At 42.1% G+C, this 26,884-nt stretch overlaps 1 protein-coding gene across 1 annotated transcript in view; it reads right to left on the minus strand.

Moving 5' to 3' along the window:
- LOC114139662 (receptor-type tyrosine-protein phosphatase F-like) overlaps positions 1–26,884 on the minus strand; it is a 153,580-nt gene that overhangs the window by 97,848 nt on the left and 28,848 nt on the right. Inside the window, exons 4-5 of the mRNA XM_028009702.1 lie at positions 17,499–17,609; positions 1,765–2,034 (exon numbers count right to left, since the gene is read on the minus strand). Coding sequence (XP_027865503.1) covers positions 1,765–2,034; positions 17,499–17,609 — 381 coding nt within the window. The remainder of the gene's footprint in view (positions 1–1,764; positions 2,035–17,498; positions 17,610–26,884) is intronic.

The following is a 26,884-nucleotide window of genomic DNA, read 5'->3' on the forward strand; positions in this document are numbered from 1 at the left end:
GTAACATATATATTTACCCAGTCATATTTTTACATTTCCTGACAACTTAAAATCTTTTAATACAAAAACACGGTGGACCGCCTCAATGCCCAGACCACCAGGCTTAGCAAGTTTTCTGGGGGAAACCCTGACATATATAACATATGTGAATAGGCCTGTCACGATAACAAATTTTGCTGAGCAATTAATTGTCTCAAATATTATTGCGATAAATGACAATATTGTTTGAAGACCTTTTTACACTGATTTAATTGAAATGACATAATAATGCATGCAATTTCTTGTCAAAGATAGATACACATTTTCAAAAGAACACTTAACACTGGAACTGATAAACAAAATAAACAAAACAACCAAAAATTAAATGGATTCTCAATCTCCATTAACAAATAATGTACTTGAATAAAAACTAAACAACATAAAGCCAAAGCAGGGATGGGCAACTCTAGACCTCGAGGGCCAGTCTCCTGCAAGCCAAATAAGTACTGCATTCAACCAAAAGAGTGCAGATTATGAAGTCTGTATACTATGTTGCCCTATAGTAATAATTAGATTTAAATAGATAAGATGGGCCCATCCAACTACCTGATGCAATAGTTCACACTACACAATTTTTTGCCTTACGATCTTAGAACGTTGGGTGTTCTAAGATTGTCACTTGTGATTTCGTAACCGATCAACCTGTAGTGTGTGGTGTGTTACTGTAGATCGTCGTGGCCGCTCCATCCAAATAAAGGGGTTTTCCCCGACTGGCAGCCTGTTGAATGTGACAAGTAGCCAATCAGAAGCAGATTCCTCTCCGTGCTTTCTGAGGGGAAATTACAAAGGGGAATCCCAAACAGCTGACACTGTGCAACCCGAAGTCCAGCGGACATTGGAGATGATATCTGGAAACATTAATGTTTATTCAACATTTCGTGTAAAGAATATAGAAATGACAAGGGGAGGAGTTGGAGCGAAATTGCTACCGCAGTTGATAAACCCGGTAACTTTTCGCTGTTCTTTGTTAACGTGACATAAATAGGTTATAATGATTTTCATTCAGGCAGGACTTTACACTGACACTAACCACCTTCATTGCATGTAGATTGTAGTAAAGCATTGATTAATGCCTGGTTTTAAAATTAGTTAACTGGACTTCTAGCCATTATTTTGTGCACATTGTTGGACACCACACGGCAGGATCGAACCGTTATACCTAGGATTTCTGTCGGCTAATGTGTGGCCTCTCAGGTTTTGAAAACGAGCCAACAATCGGCCGACCACTCTAAGATTGTGTAGCGTGTGCTAGTGTGTTGGACCAGGGAGACATCTGAGAGTTGCAGGACACCGGCCCTCGAGGACCAGGATTGCACACCCCTGCTTTAAGGGATTGTGAAGTCAACTAAGTGCTAAAAATAAGGTAGCTACTACATTTTAATTATATGCATTAAAAGTTCCTAGTGCCGATAACATACACATAGGACTTTAAAGGAGGAGTCTCAAAAGTCCCAGACCCCCATTACTATCAATTTGCATTGTGCTAAGAAATAGCACAATGTTGTTGGAGTCTTCATCTTATCTTTCCTTCTTAATACTAGTCTGATATTGAAGAGGCCCCTACTTGTGAGGACAATACTGACATCATCTCATCGGGTCAAGGGTCAGACTCCGACTGACTCCGACTTGAAGGGATTGCTAAAAATAGCACTTCATCACTAGCTTTTTTGTTAACTAACTTTGGATGTGATGTCATGCTATTAACACAACTACATAGTTTCATACCTTTGACAAAGACTTGAGCTGTGGTCTCAATCCTACCCAAAGTTGAGATGGCAACACAGGTATAGTTAGCAGATTGTTGAATATTGGTAAGCTGCAGGATATTACGGCCAAGGGGTAGCTCATCCTCCTGGGTCAGCTCCACTTCATCACTCATCCACTTGACCAAAGGCATTGGAGAACCCACTGCCACACATGTCAGGTTGACACTGCCAGCAGGCATCACCTCACAATTAGTGGGTGGGATGGAAAAACGGGGAGGCACACGCCGGACTGTGGAGGTAACGACAGAAGGAATGAGAAGACATGATTCTGGGACGTGAGAAACTATACGGCTAAGTGTAGGTGCTCAGGCTGTACTGTGCACTGCTGTATGTGAACTGGTTGTGATTAATAAACATGAATGAATATTAACGAGTGCGGATTAGCTTCAACCCTGATGGACAAATATTTCTTCCTGCGCAGTTGCCAAGTCTTCCCCAGCAGCCTGGCGGGCTCAGCAGACACAAAGTTCCTCCAGATGTTTGCTAATTGCTGCTGTCTAGTTTGTAGGAGTTGAATGGCAAAGTCGGGGAGAGGGCTGCTTCTTAAAGTGGAGGCTCAGCTTGGAAACCAAAGCTCTGAGGAGGAGCTTCATGGAAAAGGCTGCGCTCAGTAGCACTTATCACAAATGATGTAAAATTTGCTCATTAATATTCCAGTTGCCTGGATGTTCAGAAAGAGTGTAAACAAAATGCCAAAATCTGAAATGTTAGATGACAGTAGATGACGAGATCTCAGAAATTTCATTTCAACATGCTTCAGTATAGCAACACTGTTATAGAAACAGGAGTTTCTATAAGTGCCACATAAACTGCTTTGTTGTGGCTTTGTTGCCCAAGCTTTATGGGATAAGTTTTTCAGATCTCGTACATACATATAGTATATTTTTCTTTTTCATATTCATATTTTAAAAAAAAAATATTATGCATTTATTTTTGCACCATTATATCAAAGCAATTTCCTAGCCTGTGAATCTGTTTACTGACAATGACAATAAAGTGATTCTGACTCATAAAAGGAAGTCACGTTACACTAAAGAATGCATGTTACTGGGGAGTAGATAAAACAGGTGACAACATTTCAGCTGTTTAATAGTTCCTTGTTAAGGTTTGAATTGTAGTTAGAATCCCAGTACTTTGCTAAATGTTAGTGCTTTAAAACAAATAAACTAACATTGTGCGTTATTTAACTTAAGGTTGAAAATCTCAAGAAGAATCAATGGAAGTCCATCCATTTTATCACTGGATCCACAGTGGTGTTCCATATTGTATTCTGTTTATTTATTTTCTTGAGATTGGTTTTCTTTGAATGTCTATCCTGTTTAAAACTGCTATTTTCCCCATGTCTCTATTTGTGAAAATACGGTTAGACAGGAAGAAATATAACAAGAAGGCAAAGCAAAAGTTTGTGAAGTGACTTTGTCCAATTGTGAAGTGTCAAATCTGTGATGGACACCGTTTTCATCAATAATAATGATGAATATCATTAATAATAATTTAGTACTATTAATCAAGCTGTGAAGTTTGGTTAGAATGCTGTTACAAAAAAACAAAGCAGCAAGGACAGACTTTTGTCACTTATTTAGTACAGATGCATGATGATGCTTTCTAAAAAAAGTGAAAAACGATAACTTACCACCCAGTCTCACTGCTACAACTTTTTTAATGAATTTAAAAATGAGGTGATGGCAAGTTCAGTGCCTTCTTTAATCAGAAGATGAATGGATCAAATTGAGCTGAATGTGGAGGAGCATGACAGTTTCTCTCTTTATCTAATTACTTTCTAAAGTTAGTGATTGGACAAACAGGAACAATCCTTTGTTAATTCTGATTAAATTTGGCCTATCTGTGTCCTTTTAAAGCAACCACTAGACTGAATCTGTTACCCAACAACCTTAGATGAACTTCTGGTTCAAAAGCACTGTCATCCAATCAGTGATTTCTCAGATCACCAACTGGGACATAACCCTTTCTGTTTTGTTAATGTTGTTGTGTTTTTGTAATTTGAAATTGTGCTTTGTTAATGTTGTAGTGTTTTCAATTTGTTGTTGTGTTTTTGTAATTTGTATTTCTGCTTTCAATTTGCTGAAGTGGTTTGAACCTCAAGGCCACCATATAATAATGTTGGGATGCCTATTTTTAGAAGTTTATTTTTTTTTTTTTTACTTATAGTTATAAGTAAATGTTAGGGTTGTTTTTAAATGTTTTTAACCTCTCTACAAATCCTTTGAGGCTTTATGCAAAATCTTAGCAAAACCTCTCCACAGATCGACAGGGCCCTCCCTTGCCCTAAAGAAAAATGCAGACCATGTACATTTTGAAGAAGACAGAGACCCACTAGACTGACAATAGAAAACATCAGGGGAATGGACGTTAAGATAGTGGACTCTTATAATTTCCTGGGTACTCACTTGAACTGGAGAGGTTGAGACGTACCTGGAACACCTCACCAGGGAGGTGTCCAGGAGGCATCCTGACCAGATGCCTGAGCCACCTCAACTGGCTCCTCTCGACGTGAAGGAGCAGCGGCTCTACTCTGAGTCTCTCCCGGATGACTGTGCTTCTCACCCTATCTCTAAGGGAGAGCCCAGACACCCTACAGACAAAACCCATTTCGGCCGGTTGTATCCGCGATCTCGTTCTTTTGGTCATGACCCGAAGCTCATGACCATAAATGAGGGTGGGAACGTACATCGAACGGTAAATCGAGAGCTTTGCTTTTTGACTCAGCTCTTTCTTCACCACGACGGACCGGTATAGCACCCGCTGCACAGCAGACGCTGAGCCAATCCGCCTGTCGATCTCCCGCTCCCTTCTTCCCTAATTTGTGAACAAGATTCCAAGATACTTGAAGTTCTCCATTTGGAGCAGGACACCCCCCCCCCCACCCGGAGAAGACACTCTTCCCTTTTCCGGCTCAAGACCATGGCCTCGGATTTGGAGGCACTGATCCTCATCCCGGCCGCTTCACACTCTGCTGCAAACTGCCACTGCGAGAGCTGCAGATCATGACCCGATGAAGCCAATAGGACCACATCATCCGCAAAAAGCAGAGATGCCATCCTAAGGCCACAAAAAAGAATCCCCTCAACACCTTGGCTGCGTCTAGAAATTCTGTCCATGAAAGTAATTAATAGAATCAGTGACAAAGGGCAGCCCTGGCGGAGTCCAACTCTCACCGGAAACGAGCCTGACTTACTGCTGGCAATGCGGACCAAACTCTGACACCGGTCATACAGGTACTTGACAGCCCATATCAAAGGGCCCGGTACCCCATACTCCCGGAGAACCCCCCACCATGTCCCTTGGTTGAATGCCTTCTCCATGTCCACAAAACACATGTAGACCGGTTGGGCAAACTCCCATTCACCCTCCAGGACCCTGCTGAGGGTGTAGAGCTGGTCCAGTGTTCCACTACCAGGACAAAAACCACACTGCTCATCCTGAATATAAGGTTCGACTATCCGATGGACCCTCCTCTCCAGGACCCCTGAATAGACCTTGCCAGGGAGGTTTAAGAGTGTGACCCCCATATAATTGGAGCACACCCTCCGGTCCCCCTTTTTGAACAGGGGGACCACCACCCCAATTTGCCAATCCAGGGGAATTGCCCCCAATGTCCATGTAAAATTGCAGATTCACGTCAGCCAACACAACCCTATAACATCCAGAGCTTTAAGGAACTCCGGGCGAATCTCATCCAACCCCAGGGCCCTGCCACCGAGGAGCTTATTAACCACCTTGGCGACCTCGTCCCCCGAGATTGGAGAGCCCAACCATGTACATTTTGGAGAAGACAGAGACCCACTAGACTGACAATAGAAAACATCAGGGAATGGACGTTAAGATAGTGGACTCTTATAAGCTGAGCCTGAGTCCCCAGCCTCAGCTTCCTCAATGGAAGGCATGTTGGTGGGATTGAGGAGGTCTTCGAAGTATTCTGCCCACTGGCCCACAAGTCGAGATCAGCAGCACAGCATCCCCACTGTAAACAGTGTTGGTGCTGCACTGCTTCCCCCTCCTGAGATGCCGGATGGTGGACCAGAATCGCCTTGAAGCCATGTGGAAGTCTTTCTCCATGGCCTCTTCAAACTCCTCCCACGCCTGAGTTTTTGCCTCAGCAACCACCTGAGCCGCATGCCGCTTCACCCGCCAGTACCCATCAGCTGCTTCCGGAGTCCCACCGGCCAAAAAGGCCTGATAAGACTCTTTCTTCAGCCTGATAGCATCCCTCACTGAAGGACTCTAAGGACTCCAAGAAAGGTGGGTAATCTGAACTGTCATTCGGCCTGTAAGCACAAACAATAGTCAGGACCCATCCCCCCACCCATAGGCGGAGGGAGGCTACCCTCTCGTTCACTGGGGTAAACCCCAACATACAGGCGCTGAGATGGGGACCAACAAGTATGCCCACTCCTGCCCAACGCCTCTCACCATGGGCAACTCCAGAGTGGACGTATGTCCAGCCCCTCTCAAGGAGACTGGTTCCTGAACCAGTGCCATGCATCGAGGTCAGACCGACTATTTCTAGCCGGAACCTCTCAACTTCACACACTAGCTCCGGCTCCTTCCCCACCAGAGAGGTGACATTCCATGTCCCAAGAGCCAGCTTCTGCAACCGAGGATCGGACCGCCAGGGCCCCCTCCCTTGGCCGCCACCCCTCACATGTTTCACCCGACCCCTTTGGCCCCTCTCATAGGTGGTGGGCCCATGGGAGGGGGGACCCATGTTTCCTCTTCGGACTGAGCCCGGCCGGGCTCCATGGGTAAAAGCCCGGCCACCAGGCACTCGCTATCGTGCCCTCCCTCCAAGCCTGGCTCCAGAGTGGGGCCCCGTTGACCTGCGTCCGAGCGAGGGAACACAAAGTCCAAAGTTCTTGTCCATCATCGAGGTCTTCAGGCTGCGCTTTGTCTGGTCCCTCACCTAGTACCTGTCTGCCTTGGGTGACCCTAAAGCTCCAGCCAGCATAGCACCTAGGATCATTGGGGCACTCAATTCAGTCCACCACAATAAGGTGGCCGCCCAAGAAGAGGCATTTTTTTTCAGACTATTTTAACAGACTATTTAAAATAAGTGACAATAATGTATGTGCAATAACAGAGATATGTTATTTAAATTAGTAAAACTGTGCAAATAACTGTGCAGGATGTATCTGAACACTTATTGAGTTTGCTGGGAGCAGGTATGGTTAGACTCTATCAGCCTAGCAGCTGTTAGAGTCTAACAGCTGCTGGGAGCTTTAGCACAGCACAGTTCAACACATTAGCTCTAGTTCAAAGCTGAGACACAGGAGAATTGTAGAAATAATAGAAATATCTCCCTTTTCATGTATGACTTAGTTGTATCACTGGAGAGCACATTTTGCAACAGGATGCTGCCGGCAGCTGTTACAACCATCACTGCTCCCAGTAAATATACAAGGTACATTTTTGTTATTCCTGAAATTATTATACATGGTCTCATTTTCCAGTATAATTAACAAAGAGAAACTTGTCATTTTGCACTTTAACTTTTGCATTGCTTCTTGCCTATGTAACCTGGGTATTCTTTTTAAGTCAGTCCTTCAATTAATTATTTAATCATTCAATCAGTTGATCAGACAGTCATATTCACAAAGCACTGCTATACAAAATGAGCAACACAAGGTGGTTGACCCATTAATAATTAATGCATCAACACTTGATATGAAGCATTCAGTTGAGAATAAGTTTACATGGAAATCGTTTTTAAAGAGGCTCGTTTCACAAACATTGCATAGAAAAGCTACAAAGATCATTATTTTTTACATAACATTACAAGGTAACAAGGGGCAACAAGGAGCCCTAGAAGCAGGTCAAAGAAAGTGGGCATTAGTTTAGTTATAGAATACATTAAAGTCCTGTGTAAGTGGCTGGGACAGGCCTGGGGCGCCTAGCAAGATGCTGGCACAGCACGGCTCCAGTCTTCCAGGGATTGAATTTAGGAGGGAAAGGAGTGAAAAATAACCAACCTTCTCGCTGATCTGAGCGGTTTGGAAAGTAGTTTAGAAGATGATGACGATGAGGACAGTGTAGAAGACAGTGATGATGAGGTTTGTGCAAAATTGAAAGAGAAAAGGGGAAGACAAGGAAAAACACAGTAAAGAGGCAAAAATATGCTTTTCAAAGAATAATGAAAAAGTTTGCAAAAGCAGAACAATAGAATTTGCACATGAAAAGATTTTCCTTCTGAAAGGGCAATGACAATCCAATACTTATTAAATGCTATTAAATTACACACCACCAAGATGAAAAAAAGGATATGGGGAATAAAGGACAATAGTGGGACCCACAGACATCACAGTTCAAGCCTCAATTTCTTTCTTTTTCTTTTTCCTAGAAAGAAAACTGACTTCAGTCCATCACTTTGTTCCATCACTCAACCTCCCATTATTTAAGCACTTCATTGTCTATCACTACTCGCTGGTCCATCTCATCACTGCCCCCGTCTCTCTACCCATATCTGTCTTGTTTAATAGTGAGCACCTCGTGTCCACAGTTTAGCTTTGTTTTTAGATTTTCTGGTACCCTGGATTTTTGCATTGTGTAAGTTGGTTCCTTTCTTTTATTAAACATAATCTACAGAGCTTCATGTCTTTTGCCTGCTGCATTTAGGTCTGGTATTCCTCACATCATGACATCAGGTATACAAACACTTGATTATGCATAGAAATTAATTGTACTTGGTTTGGATTGTAGTTTCCAATCATAAATTCATAGTTACTAATTTGATTTAATAATCAAGCTTCATCATACATCAGAGATGATTGTTCCCTATAGACTTAGACTTATTTTATTGTCATTGCACAAAGACACATAAGTAAAATTGGCAATGAAATATCATCGCTTGGCCACATACAAAAAAACACAAGTGTGCCTATAATTACATAATGGGTGGAATCACAGAGGATCTGGTTTGCTCAGGCTAATGTGTGCAATGTTCTGGATAGGGAGGAGTGAAGTCCCAATGACCATCTCTGCTGTCTTCATTCCAGTAGAGACTTCCATTGTGAGGCGTTGCAGCTTCCAGACCAGATGGAAGATGCACGGAACTCAGCCTTCAAGTCTGGCGACAAGGAGGCACTGAGGACAGCGAGAGCCAACTTGAACCGTGCTATCAGGTTAGCAAAGCAAACCCACAGTCAGAAAATACAGGAGTTCTTCCACGACACCAGCAACACCAGGAGTATGTGGCAAGGCATACGGGCGATCACAGATTACAATCCATCCTTCCCCCCAGTGGGCGAAGTTGATGCTGACTTTCTCAATGGACTCAATAACTTCTTTGGGAGGTTCGAGGCACTGAGCAGTACTCCGGCAAAGAAAACTGTTCCCCACCAGAAAGAGGAGGCACTCTGCCTGGACACAGCCGATGTGTTGAAGACTCTGAAAAGAGTCAACCCATGGAAGGCCCCAGGCCCCGACAACATACCTGGGCGGGTGTTCAGGGAATGTGCAGGTCAGCTGGCTGGTGTCCTAACAGACATTTTTAACACCTCACTTGGACCAAGCCACAGTGCCAGCCTGTCCCAAAACTGCCTCCATCATTCCGGTGCCAAAGAAACTTCAAGTCACCTCTTTCAACGATTACCGGCCTGTGGCACTGACTTCCATCATGATGAAGTGCTTTGAAAGGCTGGTAAAAGAACACATCATCTCCAGACTCCCCTCCACGTTCAACCCGTTCCAGTTTGCCTACCGCCGAAACCGCTCCACTGAGGATGCCATCTCCTCCGCCCTACACCTGAGCCTGGCTCACCTGGAGGAGAAGAACACTCATGAGCGGATGTTGTTCCTGGACTTCAGCTCAGCGTTCAACACAATCATCCCACAGCATCTGGCAGGAAAACTGGGACACCTGGGCTTCAGCACCCCCTTGCGAAACTGGCTGCTAGACTTCCTCACCGACAGACCTCAGTCAGTCCGGATTGGACAACACACCTCCGATGTCATCACCCTCAGCACAGGCTCCCCTCAGGGCTGCGTCCTGAGCCCTCTGCTGTTCACTCTGATGACACACGACTGCGCCCCCAGGTTCGCCACCAATCACATCGTGAAGTTCGCAGACGACACAACGGTGGTGGGCCTCATCAGAGACGACAACGAGCTGGACTACAGAGAGGAGGCGGAGCAGCTGGTGGACTGGTGCAGAGACAACAGCTTGATCCTGAACGTTGACAAGATGAAGGAGATGATCGTCGACTTCAGGAAGAACCGGCCCAGCCACGCTCCACTGCTCATCAACAGCTCGGCTGTGGAGGTGGTCAGCAGCACGAAATTCCTGGGGGTGCACATCACTAACGACCTCACCTGGACTGTGAACACCACGTCTCTGGTCAAGAGGGCACAGAAACGCTTGTATTTCCTGCGGAGGATGAGAAGAGCACACCTGCCCCCGCCCATCCTCAAGACGTTCTACAGAAGCACCATAGAGAGCATTCTGACCAGCTGCCTCTCTGTGTGGTGTGGAGGCTGCAGCGCTTCCGACTGGAAGAACGTGAGGAGAGTGGTGCGGACAGCAGAGAGGATCATCGGGGCCCCCCTTCCCTCCATTCAGGACATTTCATCCCAGCGCTGCGTGTCCCGAGGCCGAAACATCGTCAGTGACCCCTCACACCCTCACCATGGACTGTTCTCCCTGCTGCCCTCTGGAAAGAGGTTCCGCAGTTCTGCAGGTCCACCAGGTTCTGAAACAGCTTTTTCCCACTTGCCATCAAACTGCTGAACTCTTAACTGGACTGCACTCAAAAACTGGTCTCCACTTCATACCTTGCACATGTACATAGCTAAATAACTTCTATTTTACTGTCATTTCTGCACTTTATATTTTATATTTATATTTATCTTCCGGAGTAACCTCATAACATTGGAACCTCAAAACATTGTTCTGAGCCGTATGCAATGAAATTTCGTTCTGTATACACCCTGTGCATGCAAAATGATAATAAAGTCAGTCTAAGTCTAAGATGGAGATACTGCTGGTCAGCAGGCTCTCAGTAGTTCCTCTGTAGAAGGTGGAGAGGGTGGAGGGAAGCCCTTTTCATTTGTCTCAGAAAGTGCAAGCACTGCTGTGACTTTTCCACCAGGGAAGTGATGTGAGGTGTCCAGCTGAGGTTGTCTGTAATGTGAACCCCCAGGAACTTAGAGCTGCTGACGATCTCCACTGCTTTCTCGTTGATGAGGAGTGATGTGTGGTTCGGTCGAGACCGTCTGAAGTCGACAATGATCTTTTGTCTTGTCGACATTCAGAAGCAGGTTGTTTGTTCTACACCAGTTCACAAGATGCTGTACCTCTTTTCACTTCATTGTTGTCCTGAATGAGTCCCACAATTGTTGTGTTGTCTGCATATTTCATGATGTGGTTGGTGTTAAACCTGGGATGACAGCCGTTGGTCATCAGGATTGGTGGAGCTGCAGCAGTAGGCAAAGTGCGAATGCCAGACAGCTTTAGCTGTCATGGCTGGCGACCCGCTGCCTCCAAAATCGGATATTCCATTCTTCCTCTCCACCACCCAGCTCCAGCCTCTCCTTCACCTCTCGTCACCGCTGCAGCAGTCTTTTCGCCTCTAGCCGCCGCTGCCAGCCCGCATCCAGTCGTATGTTGTTAGGACCTGAAACTTTCTGCACCTTTCCCAGGGATTTTCGCACAGCAGATGTTTCGAGCCTGAGGCCCTGTTCCTCAGGGTCAGGGGTAGCTTTCCTTGCAGGGTTTTATTGAGGGTTTCAAATCTTCCAAAGAAATTGTTGAGCTCATTAAGGAAGTTAATCTCACCTTGGCAGGGTGAAGATGTGGTTCTATAATCAGTCTCAGACTGGATGCTGCCACAGTTGTCTGGTGTTGCATCATGAAAAAAAACTTGGATCTTTTGACTGTAGGCATGTTTTACTGCCTAATCTAAGTGTGGTCATGTCACCAGATTAGAAAGCAACATTATGCTCCTTCAGTTTAGTATGTCCCTCCTTAGTCATACAAGGTTTCTGGTGTGACTATTGACTTTGTTGCTGTAACCACCTCCATAAACCACTAGATATAGTTTAACTGAGATGCTGCATACTCCTCTACGTCCGTGTGTTGGTTGTGCATAGCGGCCTCTCTGAACATGACCCAGTCTGCACTCAAAACAGTCCTGCAGTGCAGACATGGCTCCCTCAGGCCACACTCTCACCTTCTTCCCCACAGGCTTTTGTCTGGTGAGCAGGGATTGGTATGCTTGGATGAGCATAACCGAAAGATGATCTGAAGAGCTGAAATGGGGGTAGGGGTAAGACCTTCTTGATGTCGGTGTGGACCAAATCCAGTGTGTTTTTCCCGCTGTCCGGAAAATTCACGTGTTGATGGAAATTAGAAAGAACAGTCTTTATGTTAGCCTGGTTAAAGTCTCCAGCAACAATAAAAACACCCTCCAGGTATATGGATTGTCTGTCACTGATGGTAAAGAGTACTCAGTGCTTGGTTGATGTTGGCACTGGGTGGGTTGTAGACAGCAAAAATAACTAGACTAGATTTAAAACCTTGATTTTTAATTAAGCTCATAGTCTGGCTAAGGTGTCATGATTCTTGGTTGTTTGGGTTTTGGTTTGTGGTTTTTGTCATGATGCATAGTTTTTGCATTATTAGTTTTTTTTCTGGAAGGTCTGTTTTCATAAATTATTCTGCCATTCCCCTTCCTGAATAGTTTCTTATAGTGTTCTGTTATCTGTTATTTAAATTCCTGGCTTTCCTTTTTTCATTGCTGGATTCTGTGTTCTGTTTTGCTGAGTTTCTTGCTCATGCTAACTCTATGCCTGTACCTTTTTAAGAACTTCAGCTGAAGGTCTGTGTCACTTTAGCTGATTCCGGTTGTCTGTACTTTGGTCTCCCAACACCTAAGCTATTTATGTAGGCAGCCAGTGATGGCATAGTTACTTTGAAAAAGTAATTTTTACCAGATTACTGATTACTCCTTGAAAAAGTAATTTGGATTACTGATTATTTGATTTGGAAAATAACTAAGTTAGATTACAAGTTACTTTATTTCAGCAGCTGCTGACAACAACCCTCCGCCACTTCAATATAAAAATTACATTGAGCTTTGCCAATATTTACTTAATTATTTTATTTTACAATGTTAACATCAACAATGTATCTCCACTTTTACGATGGAACTGAAGGGGGAGGTTGTTTAATGGTTACAACAGTCAAAAAAAAAAAAAAAAAACTGTAGTAATTTTTGTGTGTCTGTGTGTGTTCCACTATTCTCTGGTAGACTCTACATAGGAAACTGTGGAGCATACTCAGAAGGAAGGCTGCCTTTTGGCCCTCTGACCAATACCAGCAAGAATTTGATTCTAAATCCAGAATCTCTTGATTGTTCCACTCAGTTAAAAACTCAGGATTGGGGCAGAACCTTTTAGTCTGTGGCTCTTAAACTGTTCAATAGGTTGTCCATGCAGCATGTGTTTACTGTTTGTTTTTATTATTGGTTAATAATAATTATTGATTCATTTATGATAAATAAATACATGTTTTTTTATTTATTTGGAACAGACCTTCCAGACTCTGTTACTGCTACATTCAAAAGCAAGACAGTGTCACTTCACTCATTACAATCTCCATTACAATCATTATCAGACTTCTAGCATCAATTGACCAGACCTTTCTCTAATTAGGTCAGTCACTTTAACCCTTTGAGGCATAGTTGTCACTACAGTGGACAGCTATCTAAAAGCTATTTCCTTGTGCTTCTTTTTTATGTTATAAATGCACACAGACCACTGAAGTGGACACTAATGCATCACTATCAACTACTGGCCATCAACTGCAAATGCAAGAAATTATTTTTGTTAAATCCAATATGGCTGACAGACAAAAATGCATACCAACCAGCCCTGTCCCTCCTTCTACTGTAGACGACTCTTGCAGGTAAAAAAAAATATTGTGACATCAGATAACCCCTAAAGAACAATACTACTGATGTATTTTTCAAATAACTTTGTATTTGGAGAAAATTACAATTGATCACTTAAAAAAAAATGATTAAAAAAAAACTTTTTTTTCTACCTTATTTTATGCCTTAAGAAAAAAAAATTGGAAAAAAATCCTGATGCAAAGGATCATAGTTTATGCATGAAAGGGTTAAAAAGAGTGATTATTTATGTAATCACTTATTTTATGGTAATGTTTATGTTGTCATTATGTTTGTAGAAATCAGTTTTCAGTTAGATTTTTTTATTGCAAAAGCTTGTTCATTATTACTGATTTGGATAAAGCATGCAAGCATTCACCTATGTAAGCAATTTCACGGAAATTCAGGCTGTTTTAAAAAATAAAGTTAAATTAATGTGATCCACAGTTCAAAATCAAGGCCAAAAACCATTTAATTCTGCTCCCGACATTGACTACAATCATAAGTTAAGACCAGGTAAAAAATAATTAAAAGGGACAAAGAAACATGAACCTTTAGGATAAACATTTCTAATTGTGTCAATATGACATTACAGATATTTTCAAGTTAAATCACAGCAAATGTTGAAGTTGCAGACCTTGAGAAGATGCAACAGTTCTAGCAGAGTACTCAATGTGGAGAGATACTATGAAGGGAAATTATAAGGTTATGTGAGATTATAAAATAAACTTCAACACAAATATATTGCCAAAAAATTGTATTTTGCTCAAAGCGTAAAACTGACATTGTACTAACTTATGTCTTTCCCACTCTAAATCAAAGCATATTCAGTGCTTTAAGAGTTCTGGTATGCAACGGTAGCATGCAGCCACTACTGGAAATGTAATATGTAACTCACATTTAGTCAAGGACTTTTATTTTTGCGGGCCCACTTCCTGTGTTGCCCCAAACTCTGCTAGCTTCTTTAAAGCCCCTCCTCCAGCGCGCAGTTTAAAGATCCTCACCTGTTTCCACTGTGATTGTGGCTTGCTGTTGGCGTTTTCCTCACCAATTCATCCAAAATCTTTGAACCTATTGATTTGATTACCTGGTGAGTTTGTTATTTGATAGCAGTATTACTTTTACATGTGGAACTTCTGCTCGATTGCTCATTGGAGCATTAACCTGATTGAAATGTTTATGTCTAATTATTAGGAATCTAATTATTGCATTTGCATTTAGTATGCATAAACTAAATGCCTAAATTTAATAATTTCCTTTGTATTATATTTGTACATAATTGTTGTTTTGGATAAAACACTTAATGAGTTTTCTGACGGGTTTTTTTCCCCCTGTTGGATCAGATCCTCATCTGGATCTGAAGATGGCGAGCTAGGAAAAGGACTATGGACTTTATGATTTTGGAATTAATTTATTCTGAGTCAATTATTTTGTCTTATCATGCTGCTGTAATTGTCTGTTTTTATTCAGATCACTTAATATATCGTATATGCACCAAACTAAAAGCACTGCCTCCTGTTTTTTCGTTAGGGGATGGAGGGGACGGGGAGTACAGGACACTGGTGGACAGCTTTGTGGGGTGGTCTGACCAGAATCACCTGAGGCTCAACATTAGTAAGACCAGAGAGATGGTGATTGACTTCAGAAGGAAGAAGACATCTTCACGGCCATTAAAGAACAAAGGGGAAGTGGTGGAGGAGGTGGAGGATTACAAAAACCTGGGAGTTGTAATCGGCAACAGACTGGACTGGGCATCTAACACTGACGCTGTGTGCAAGAAGGGGATGAGCAGACTCTATTTTTTAAGGAAGCTGAGATCCTTCAATGTGTGCAGCAAGATGTTGGAGACCTTTTATCACAGTGTTGTTGCCGGTGCCATCTTCTTTGCCGCTGTGTGTTGGGGAAGCAGCATCAGAGCCAGCGACTCTAATAGACTAGACAAAATCATCAGGAAAGCTGGCTCTGTACTGGGACTAAGGCTGGAGTCCCTGGAAACTGTGGTGGAGAGGAGGACACTGAAGAAGGTTCTGTCTATTATGGACAATAAACAGCACCCTCTCCACCACATAGTGGACAGACAGTGGAGCACCTTCTCACATAGGCTGCTCCAGCTCCGCTGTCGTAGGGACAGATACAGGAAATCTTTCCTGCCACATGCCATCTCACTGTACAATAAAAGCTAAATCATTGTTCTGCACTAATCAGTCCAATTTTGCACAACTGCACTGTGGCACACTTGCTGTACATATATTTACATATACATACTGTATCTGCATTTTTTGAATCTTTACAAGGACTGCTCTAAGTTGCTTTTTATATTGACAGCATGTTATATTTTATTTTTATTTTGTCTACAATTGCTACTCAGTGGTGGTTGTTGTGTGTCTTGTCTCTATGCTGCTGTAACTGCGAAATAATTTCCCTGCTGGGATGAATAAAGTAATTCTATTCTATTCTATACCTCAGGCTCCTTGAAAGGACACTCTTCTGATGCTGCTTTTGTAGCTGCAGTTAGCTGCCTAGCTACAAATACCACAGCTTATCTGCATTATTTCCAACATATGTCGCTTATTGGGACTTTTAAAGGTGTTACATCAGTCTGCGTTTCCCCATCGATATGTGTTCCCCCTACAGTTCTGTCCAGGCAGCAAAAATATGCAGGTATAATGCAAGCATATTCAGTGTTTTAAGTGTTCTGGCATACAGCTTATTGTAAATTTAACATCACAGCTTACCTGGAATTATTTCCAGTGTACATTGTTTACCTGGACTTTTACAGATGTTATGTCAGTCTGCCAATCCCTATCAATATGTACAGCTTCCAATGAGCTTGTAGCAAAAACATGCATGTTTATTAGATGCTCGCTTCTGGCCCATAACTGGAGCATTCTGCTCTCACACAGGATGACTATGAAAACTGTGAAGGCTCAAACATTCTGTCTCTGCAAGTCCTCCAAACAGGTAAAAAGTAAGATCATATTTTTTAAAGTACCAAAGACTTGATGAGGCCAGAAAAACTGAATTCTCAACATTTTCTCTAATGTTGAAAAAAAAAATATTGTAATGACGCCAACACCGCAGATGTAGTCCCGCCGAACAGGGTTTATTAGAATAAGTACAAGCTGCTATTCCTGAGGCTGCAGCTCACCCCTCTAACAAACTGGTACATTCAACAGGTAGCTTCGCTGCTAACACAACTCTGAACTCTTTCCACTTCCAGTCCTGGTACTGCCGATCCCCCGCCCACATGACAGGCCTATCACATGTGAGTGGGAGTCAGTAGAGTCAGACAGGGGAAGCCCATAACACTTTACACATAACCATATGGAGCCCAGCAGAACTAAAACACAGAATCGTTACAATATTTTCCAAAAGGAAACCAAACACTGCCCATTTTGTTTGTCTTGTCACTACTTTGTTTTTAAGGATTTTTACTTTTATGTTTATTTTTTTGTGTTATTTTTCATGTCCATGTTAACATCATGAGGCTTGGTGTTAATAAAAGTGGCTCCATCACATGTTAAAATCATGGATTTTAGTTAGATCTGAGTTTGTTCTTTATAGTTTCTGTACAATAAAACTATTGATCTATTGATCAGTAGACAGAGGTATGTAAAACTATCACTTATGTTTCAGTCCCATATTTGTATGACATTAAGTGGAGTACCAGAACTTGTTTCCACTTATTGTACTGAGCACCAAGTTGAGAAACCAGAGCAGATACCACTTCTGCTCTACCAGAACTAGTAATGTGAATTGCAGTGAGAATGGGTAATTCAGCCTGAAATCTTACCTCGAACATAAAGGTTAGCAGGACTAGAAAAGCGAGTGCCAGCGCTGTTCACAGCTACACACTCATACTTGCCCTGGTCAGACTCATCACTGTTTTCAATCTGAAGTGCTCCTGAGAAGAGAGGCAAATATATTATAATTCAGATCAACATTACATACTGATATACATGCACATAAATACAAATACTTTAATGTTTGAAGTGTCATAGACAAAACTTTGAAACTATGCATAAATTGTATGCTAACATTTTAGAGCAGCACCAATATTAATATCTGTATCCTTCCGATATTGACAAATATTCCAGATCTGGTTTAGGGCCCGATCCATAAGAGCTGATCTATTCAATCTAATTATGCTATGTGCTCTGCTGAAGTGTGGTCCACGGCAATGTAAAGCATATGATATATACATATTTACCCGATATTTGCACACTTAGTCGTACGTTACGTTAGCCGTAACCAGAATTTGAAATTAATTTAAATGTCAAATTTTACTTTATTTTGAAAAACTAATACCCAGCATAACACCGGCTCCTGCCTGTTCAGCCTGTTTCAAGGGTTGTAAGGGAAAACCCAGAGTTGATTATTATACCAGGATTTATTAGCTATTTACATGCTTTTACTTTGGTTTTGGACAATATGTTTCACTTTGTAAGTAAGCACCTGGCTCATTAACATCTCAATGGTCACTGGTAAAAGGCATTAGAACAAAAGATGCTTTGGAGATGACAACATCCACCATAAAAGACACCGGTGAAAAGAAACGCCAGGACTACTTCCTAACTTATATGATAGGAGAAATTCATATCTAAAGGAATAAGTTTCTTGAGGTTAGTTGCATAGCTTCCATTGTTTTTAGAACACTATTATTGGCATTGAACAGGAGCTGGTGGGGAGCAGCACCTGTAACACCAAAAATAAAATAATTATTTACGTTGGGTCTTCTTCGGGCTCAAGGAAAACATTGTCTAATATGTTATATATTTTTTAAACTTATTTGAGGAAATCCCAAGTCGTTCCCAGCCAGCTTAGAAACCCTCTAGTATTTAGGTATGGTTAAATTCCACAAGGGCTCAGGGTTCACAAATAATTCTATAATCAAAAGCTAACAAGACAACAGCTCACAGCCTTAAAGCGTTCCAGGATTAGTTGAACATGTTAGCCTAAATATTTTGTAATTTTCCTATATGTTGTAATTTAACTAAAAAAATAGCTTTGTGATTCAGTGAACCCTCGCTATAACGCAGTTCACCTTTCATAGCCTCGCAGATTGTTTTGTGCAGTTTTTTTTTCACAGTGCATTGTGTTCTGCGTCCTGATTGGCTAAACAGTCTCCGCGCTTCTTCTCTATATACTGTAATGTGCCAATAACGTTACAGTATTTAAATATACAGGTTGGCAAATTTTGGCAAATATTTGGCAAATATTTTTGCCCAGAAGAAAAAAGAGCGACAACAACTACCGATAATTATGTTCTTCTATCGTAAAAACACACCTGCACCACAGGCTTCAGAAGGAAAAGACACTAGAGAGCGGAGTCAGGTCGCAGCGTCACAGTCGTGTCCTACTGTACTTCATATTGATGATTAAAATGATTATTTTGCTGTAGTTATTTGTAAGAAAGCATTACATTTGTTTAGGGTAATTGCGCAGTGCTTATCTAGGCACTGAGGGAAGCTGCAAACATGGAGAATGCTGAAGATGAATGACAAAGCTGTTGGAGTGATGCCGAGGGAATTCCCTGAGAATTGTGGTTGAATGTGATCTAAAAGGCTGAATGATGTCATAAATAGATTCTAGCGTCGAGGTTGCAAGTATGTGGGGGCTTGGAACGATGGATGAGCATAAAAAAATAAAAGCTAAGACTCAGAAATGAGGATGAAAAACTGGGAAAATAGAAGAAATAAAATTGCAGTGCAAGACATGATTGAGATTTGAAGTGGGTGATTTTGTGTAATAGCTGGACTGGACTGAACAAAGGCTCAGAGAGACAGCTTATCAGCAAGGGTGTTAAGCAAGGGTGCACTGTCACATTATCTGTACTTTGCCATAATTGGACCTGCTGCTACTTCTTTGGTGTGGTTGAGTGCCTTTAGTTAATTTAGTTGTATATATTGTTATTATTATTATTGTGTGTTTGCTTGTTTATACTGTATATATTTGACCTTTTGCACGGGAGCTGCAATGGAAATTTCGTTGAATTCTGTTCAATGACAATAAATGCTATCTATCTATCTATCTATCTATCTATCTATCTATCTATCTATCTATCTATCTATCTATCTATCTATCTATCTATCTATCTATCTATCTATCTATCTATCTATCTATAATGACCAGGGCTATAACAAACAAAGATAATAAAATTGATTGATCCCAATTGATGACATGTAGAATTGGTGGAGGTTCAACTTTACTGTTCGAACAAGGTGGCTTATTGCGGAGAGCGACGATGAGGATCGCTTGCAGAAATAACCTCTCAGGAAACAGGTTACAGCAGTGGAACAGATTTTGTGAAATGCTGAGGATTCGAGCTGCTGAAATGAAGGTTGATGCTGAACCAGCTACATTAGAGATTCACCCCCAAAAAGGGCCATGCACAACAGGCTGAATTAGAATAGAAAAATCTGAGAGGAGATGCCATCCTAGACTCCCAGCCATTAGGTGGTGCTGGTTCCACCCCTACTTAGGGTTGAGCATATGGGGCAGTAGTAAAACTCTACTTTAATTTTGGGATTTGAGGATGTTTTTTTACCCTCCGATGCATAAGTGGGTCCTTTTGGACCCGGTGAGGTCATCTTCATTACAAAGATATTGCAAAAAAGGTTTTCAGCACTTCATATTCCAGGTATTCCTCAATAAACATGTTATTAATATCATGCAATTAAAATTTTTAACTTACCTTTTACACATTTTAAGAAATAGCATGTTTTATATTACTACCCCTTTCTTCCCTAAGTGGGTCAACAATGATCCTCATTCATTTCCTATGGAATATAATGGGAATCTTTGTTTCTTACCAGTTGTGTCTGTCAGGAACACATTTTATTTTGTGAACCATACACACCGAGTCCTAAGTCTCACCCCTGAATAATAATATTTTACACAGCAAGAACTCTTACATGTAATTATCTTTATTTTTACCTCACATATGTATGTGTGTGTTGATCATCACACACACATATGTCACTTTGTGACAGTGTTATTGTCACTAATCAACCTATTAGCCTTCTTTGAAGTTAGCTAACACTAGTTATCTAACCAAGCTAGCTAACATTACTGCCTACACTTTATTGTGCATGTGTATTATTTGTGTGTGTGTCTGACACCATGGATGAGAAAACAATAGAGAAAATGTGTTGAATGACACCAACACCTGTTGATCAATGTGTTCAAGGTTCTTTCTTTTATTATCTCAATAATAAATAAAATAAAAATTCATAGCTATATAAATAAATGAACTGAAAAAGAATAGAGTGCCTTCTCTGGGTCAGGGAGGATGTCCTGTCCCAAGTGGAGCGGGACAACAACAGACAGCACCCACTTCACTGCAGACGCTGCGCCAGTCTGTCAAGCTCAAGAGAGAGCTGAGCCAAAAGTCGAAGCTCTTGATTTACCAGTCTAAGTTCCTACCCTCATCTATGATCATGAGCTTTGGGTCATGTCCGAAAGAACAAGATCAAGGATACAAGCGGACGAAATTAGTGTTAGTTTTTTAGGGTGTCTGGGCTGTCCCTTAGCGAGAGAAGCTCAGTCATGTGGGAGGGAATCAGAGTAGAGCTGCTGCTCCCTCATGTCGAGAGGACCCATTTGAGGTGGCTCGGGCATCTGGTCAGGATTCCTCCTGGACGCCTCTCTGGTGAGGTGTTCCGGGCACGTCCCACCGGCAGGAGGCCCCGGGGACGACCCAGGACACGCTGGAGGGACGATGTTTCTCGGCTGGCCTGGGAACGCCTTGGGATTCCCCAGGAGGAGCTGGAACAAGTGGCTTCTTTGGCTCTTCCCCACAACCTTACCCCGGATAAACGGAAGAAGATGAATGAATGGATGGATGGATAAATAAATGCACATACACACAGCACAATAGAATACAGACAGCAATGTTAGCTAGCTTGATTAGATAAGATAAGAAGATTTATTTGTCATTGTCATCAACAGATTACAACGAGATTGAGATTTGCTCGAGTCGAGCAAATCTCAAGCTAAGCCATTCAGTGATTTGTAAACTAACAACAGTGTTTTAAAGTCTATTCTTTGAGCTACAGGGAGCCAGTGTAGGGACTTTAAAACTGGTGTTATGTGCTCTATCTTCCTGGTTTTAGTGAGAACACGAGCAGCAGCATTCTGGATCAGCTGCAGCTGTTTGATTGATTTGTTGGACAGACCTGTGAAGACGCTGTTGCAATATGATTATTGCAGTCATCTTCAGTCATATTGATATATGACTGAGTCATATTCAGTCATATTGATATATGACGCATGGATGAGTTTCTCTAGATTTTGCTGAGACATTAGTCCTTTAATCCTGGAAATGTTCTTCAGGTGATAGAAGGCCGACTTTGTGACTGTCTTTATGTGGCTCTGGAGGTTCAGGTCAGAGTCCATTACCACTCCCAGGTTTCGGGCCTGATCGCTGGTTTTCAGTTGTAATAACTGAAGCTGTGCATTGACTCTAGATCGTTCCTCTTTAGGTCCAAAAATAATAACTTCAGTTTTGTTTCTGTTCAGCTGGAGGAAGTTTTGGCACATCCACACATTTATCTGCTCTAAGCATCTGTTCAGTGATTGGATGGGCTCTGAGTCTCTGGTGACATCGTAATGTAGAGCTGTGTGTCATCTGCATAGTTATGGTAGCTAATATTATTTCCTGTTATAACCTGAGCTAGTGGGAGCATATAAATATTGAATAAAAGGGGCCCTAGGATTGAACCTTGGGGTACCCCACATGTGACCTTTGACCTCTTTGATGAAAGGTTTTCAATTGAAACAAAGAAATCCCTGTTCTTTATGTAGGATTCAAACCAGTTAAGCACTGGACCGGAGAGTCCAACCCAACTCTCCAGTCGATTCAGTAATATGTCATGGTCAACAGTGTCAAAAGCTGCACTGAGGTCCAACAGAACCAGCACTGTGGTTCTCCCACAGTCCGTATTTATATGGATGTCATTGAACACTTTTACGAGGGCGGTCTCTGTGCTGTGGTGAGCACGAAAACCAGACTGGAAGGAGTCAAAGCGGTTGGTTATAGTTATAAAGCTAGTTAATTGTTTACACACAGCTTTTTCAATAACTTTGCTGATGAATGGGAGGTTGGAGATCGGCCTGTAATTCTGCATTAGTGATTTGTCCAGATTGTTCTTTTTTATAAGTGGTTTGATTACTGCTGTTTTCAAAGCCTGGGGGAAAACGCCTGACGAGAGCGATGAGTTTACTATTTGGATCAGATCAGCAGCAATAACAGGCAGGACTTTCTTAAAGAAATGTAAAACATCCAAACAGCAGGAACTAGAGCTTAGTTGACTTATAATTTCCTGTAGGGTTTTATAATTAAGTAGTTGAAATTGGGTCATTTTTCCTGTATTTGTTTTGTTTGGGCACAGCATTGGTAATGACTTTATAGTGGATGCACAGATTAATGCTCTGATTTTTTTAATTTTCTTTGAAAAGAAGCTGGAAAACTGGTTGCAGGCGGCAATACATTGGAATTCAGGCGGCAACATCACAGGAGAGTTTGTGATTCTGTCTACTGTTGCAAATAAAGTTCGAGCATTGTTAATGTTTTTGTTTATGACATCTGCAAAGAAAGCCTCTCTTGCATGTCTTAGTGTTAAATGATAGTTACGTAGTCTTTCTTTATATATGTCACAATGAACGTGGAGTTGAGTTTTACGCCATTTTCGTTCTGCCCTACGGCAGAGTTGTCTTACAGATCTAACTGTTTGTGCATTCCTCCATGGAGATTTCTTTTTACCAGACACAACCTTCATTTTAATTGGGGCAATGGAATCAATAATATCTGAAACTTTAGACTGAAAATCATTTACCAACTTATCTACATCATTACAGCTTAAGGGTGAGGAAGAAGAGTAGATTTGATTAAATGTTTCTGCTGTGTTTTCAGTGAGAGAACGTTTTGTGATGGTTGCTGTTTGTATAAGTGGGTTAAAAGATAAAGAACTTTCAAAGATAACAGCGAAGTGATCCGACAATGCGACATCAGTTACAGAGAGATTGGAAATATTCACACCCTTACTGATAACCAGGTCCAGTGTGTGTCCTTGAGTGTGTGTTGCTTGTTTGACATGTTGTGTTAGACCAAAAGTCTCTAAAATATTAGCGAGCTTTTTTGCCCCTCTGTCTTGGGGGTTGTCAACATGAATGTTGAAATCACCGACAATTATTAAATAATCATAATCAATACATAGTTCATTCAAGTCAGTAAAGAAATTTTCCACAAAAGTTGGAGTTTTGTATAGAGTTACTGTCAAAGTTTGTTTGTGGCCTTTAACTTCAATTCCAAGATACTCAAAAGAGGTGAAGTGACCCAAAGAGATTTTACTACAGTTTATGGTATTCTTAAATATTGAAGCCACGCCTCCTCCTTTTTTGTGTTTTCTATTCTCACTGAAGAAATTGTAGTTTGGAGGCGCAGATTCAATTAGTACGATCGATTCATTATTATCATTTAACCATGTTTCTGTCAGAAACATAACATCAATATTATGCTCAGTGATGAAATCATTAATTAATAGAGCTTTAGCACAGAGAGATCTTGTATTTAAAAGAGCTAGTTTAAGTGACTTGGAGGCCAAGAGTTCTTCAGTCTGGGGTTCCTTTAGGCAGGGGAACAGTCTGATATTTGAATTAGGTCCCCTGTATTTTATGTTTCTGTTTCTTGTAAATTTTCTTGTAGTGATCCGGACATGTCCTGTTCTGCAGTGCCGGGGGGCCTGACACATTCTGGAGCAAGAAGGGTGTAAAGATAAAGTCTGGACCCCGGCCTCAGACCTCAGAAATGCAGAGTGGTGGATCCTCTGGGATGTTAGAGTCAGGTGGCTTAAATGAAGTGAGGTCTGCTATGTGAGCACTAAGGAGAGACGTCCCAAGTACAACCTGTTGATTCATTCCATCTGTAAATTTAAGAAACTCTGGTCCAGAAGACATTTCTCCATGTGTATCTTGTGAATCCTGTGAATGAGTGGGTGAGCAGAGAGGGAGGGGGGAAGGAGGAAGGGAACCAGTCACTCCGTCTTCAGTCAATGTTGTATCAGCCTGTTTTTGTTCCTGATAAGGTTTCTTCCTAGTCAGAAATCCTTGAGCCTGTTCTTCTGAAGCGATGATCACATTGCTGTCCTTGTTGATAAAGTGAAAAAGATTTGCAGTGAGCAGCTTTATCCCATGTTTATTAAGATTGCGTCCGCCTCTTCCAAAAAGGTGAAAGCGCTGCCAATAGATCCAGAGGTTATCGATGAAGGTCACTGAGCTGGCAGAGCAGATTTTAATCAGCCATTTGTTTATCATGTCCAGCCTGGAGTGTTTTTCGTCTCCCCATTGAGGTGATGGAATTGGACCACTGAGAAATACCTTCATTTTTAACTTTCCCATAGTGTTCAGAAGAATATTAAAGTCCTTTTTCAGAATCTCAGATTTCTGCTTTGCCACATCGTTGGCTCCAACATGCAGAACTAAGGACTCAATATCTGGCTGATCAGCGGTTAGCGAAAGAACTTTACGAGTTAAATCAGATACAGTGTCACCAGGAAAAGAAATCACTCTCATTTTCTTGGGATTGCAAACGTGACTGATTCCATTTACTGCCTCATCTCCAACAATAAGCACTTTTGGCATACCTTTCGTTTTCCTGGTAGCCGCTTTGTCCTTTGGGACTTTGGGGGGTGGATGTGTTAGACTTGCCTCATTGTTGATGTTTGAAAGCGAGGTTTCACTCAGAGGCTCAGGCTGGAGTACAGAAAATCTGTTTTTCAGTGGGATTCCCACAGAGTCAGAATGTTTTGAGGCTCGGGTTGGTCGCTCTGTCCTTGGGAGCGGGGTCGGCGGAACCGTTTTGGTTGCAGATGCTTGTTTGTTTTTCTTTGGTGGAGCAGGTGTTGAGGTTGAAGGTGGGTTTCGGCTTAGAGCCGGCCACGCTGATTCGTCCAGTGAATAGGACACTGAACAAAATTTGATGTTAAACGATGATTGGATGATTGGTGAAAACACTTGAACTGACTTGTACCGAGATGTGCCATGGAGGGCACCTAACCCTAACCAACTTCACGATCTGTCGGCAGCTACTCTACAGCGCATGTCGCCTTCATAACTGAGGTACGAGTCACAATTAGGCTAATCATGTAATTTACGACTCATAGTCAGCACAGATCACCTCTCTTCAGCCAGCTGTTGTTGCGCAACACCCCCCCCCTCCTTTCTGTCTCTACTCTCTCACTCTCGTACTTCCTCTTCTGAGAGGGGAGATGTGCTACCAGCTCTCCGTCTAACGGGTACGTTGAGTTTCCTAAATCTGCTGGGATTTACCCTGTCCAGAACTGAAGTAAACTCTGTTTAAGCTGGTTTCGAGAAACGATTCGCCTGGTTATCTGACGGCCTACATCCAGGTGTCCCACCCTTCTTCCCCCTGTGAATTAGCCAGACTGAGCAGCCTACAGCCAACTAGTTTCACAGAGCACACCTGTTAACGGTCGCTCGTTCTCTATTTTGCAACTTGCATTTGTTATTGAACCAGGTAGGTTTTAGTGACTCGGTCGAGTCCCAAGGATGAGGTTTTAAATATGGGCTACCAGCAACCTAAAAACATTTTCCACCTCTTCCTCTCCAGAATCAAACATCACAGCTATTTTACAACCATCAAAGAACTTTAAGGTGACTCATTAACTGAATGTCCACAACATCTTTAGATTTTCTTTATGCTAAATATTTTATTAGTAAGGCATTTTTGCAAGGGTCAGTACAGCTTAATTCAGTAGCAGAAATAATCAAATAAGTAAAATCAATCATCTAGTCTATCTTTCCCTACTGCTGATACTGAGTACTAAAAAAGGAACCTTAGAGCGAGACGGACGGAGTTTGGCGCCTCGAACCCCAGACCTGGCACGATGATGAAGAAGGTGTTGCAACAGGAGGAAGATGTTGATCGATGAAGGCCAGGATCTCCGCAGGTCTGATGAGCCTCCTCTCCGCATGGATGCTGAGGTCACACAGGACTTGGTGCTGGCAGGAAAAAAGGCACCAGTTCTTCTTCCTTGTCTTTGTCTTCATCTTTGTCTTTGGGGTCTGAACCCAGCCGATGAGAGAAGTGAGATTCGAAGCCACAGATTGTGGGCCAGACGGGTTGGTCTCCATGTGCAGGACAGTCTCCGGCTCCGTGGC

The sequence above is a fragment of the Xiphophorus couchianus genome, chromosome 23, assembly GCF_001444195.1.
Source record: "Xiphophorus couchianus chromosome 23, X_couchianus-1.0, whole genome shotgun sequence".
Classification (NCBI taxonomy): Eukaryota; Metazoa; Chordata; class Actinopteri; order Cyprinodontiformes; family Poeciliidae; genus Xiphophorus; species Xiphophorus couchianus.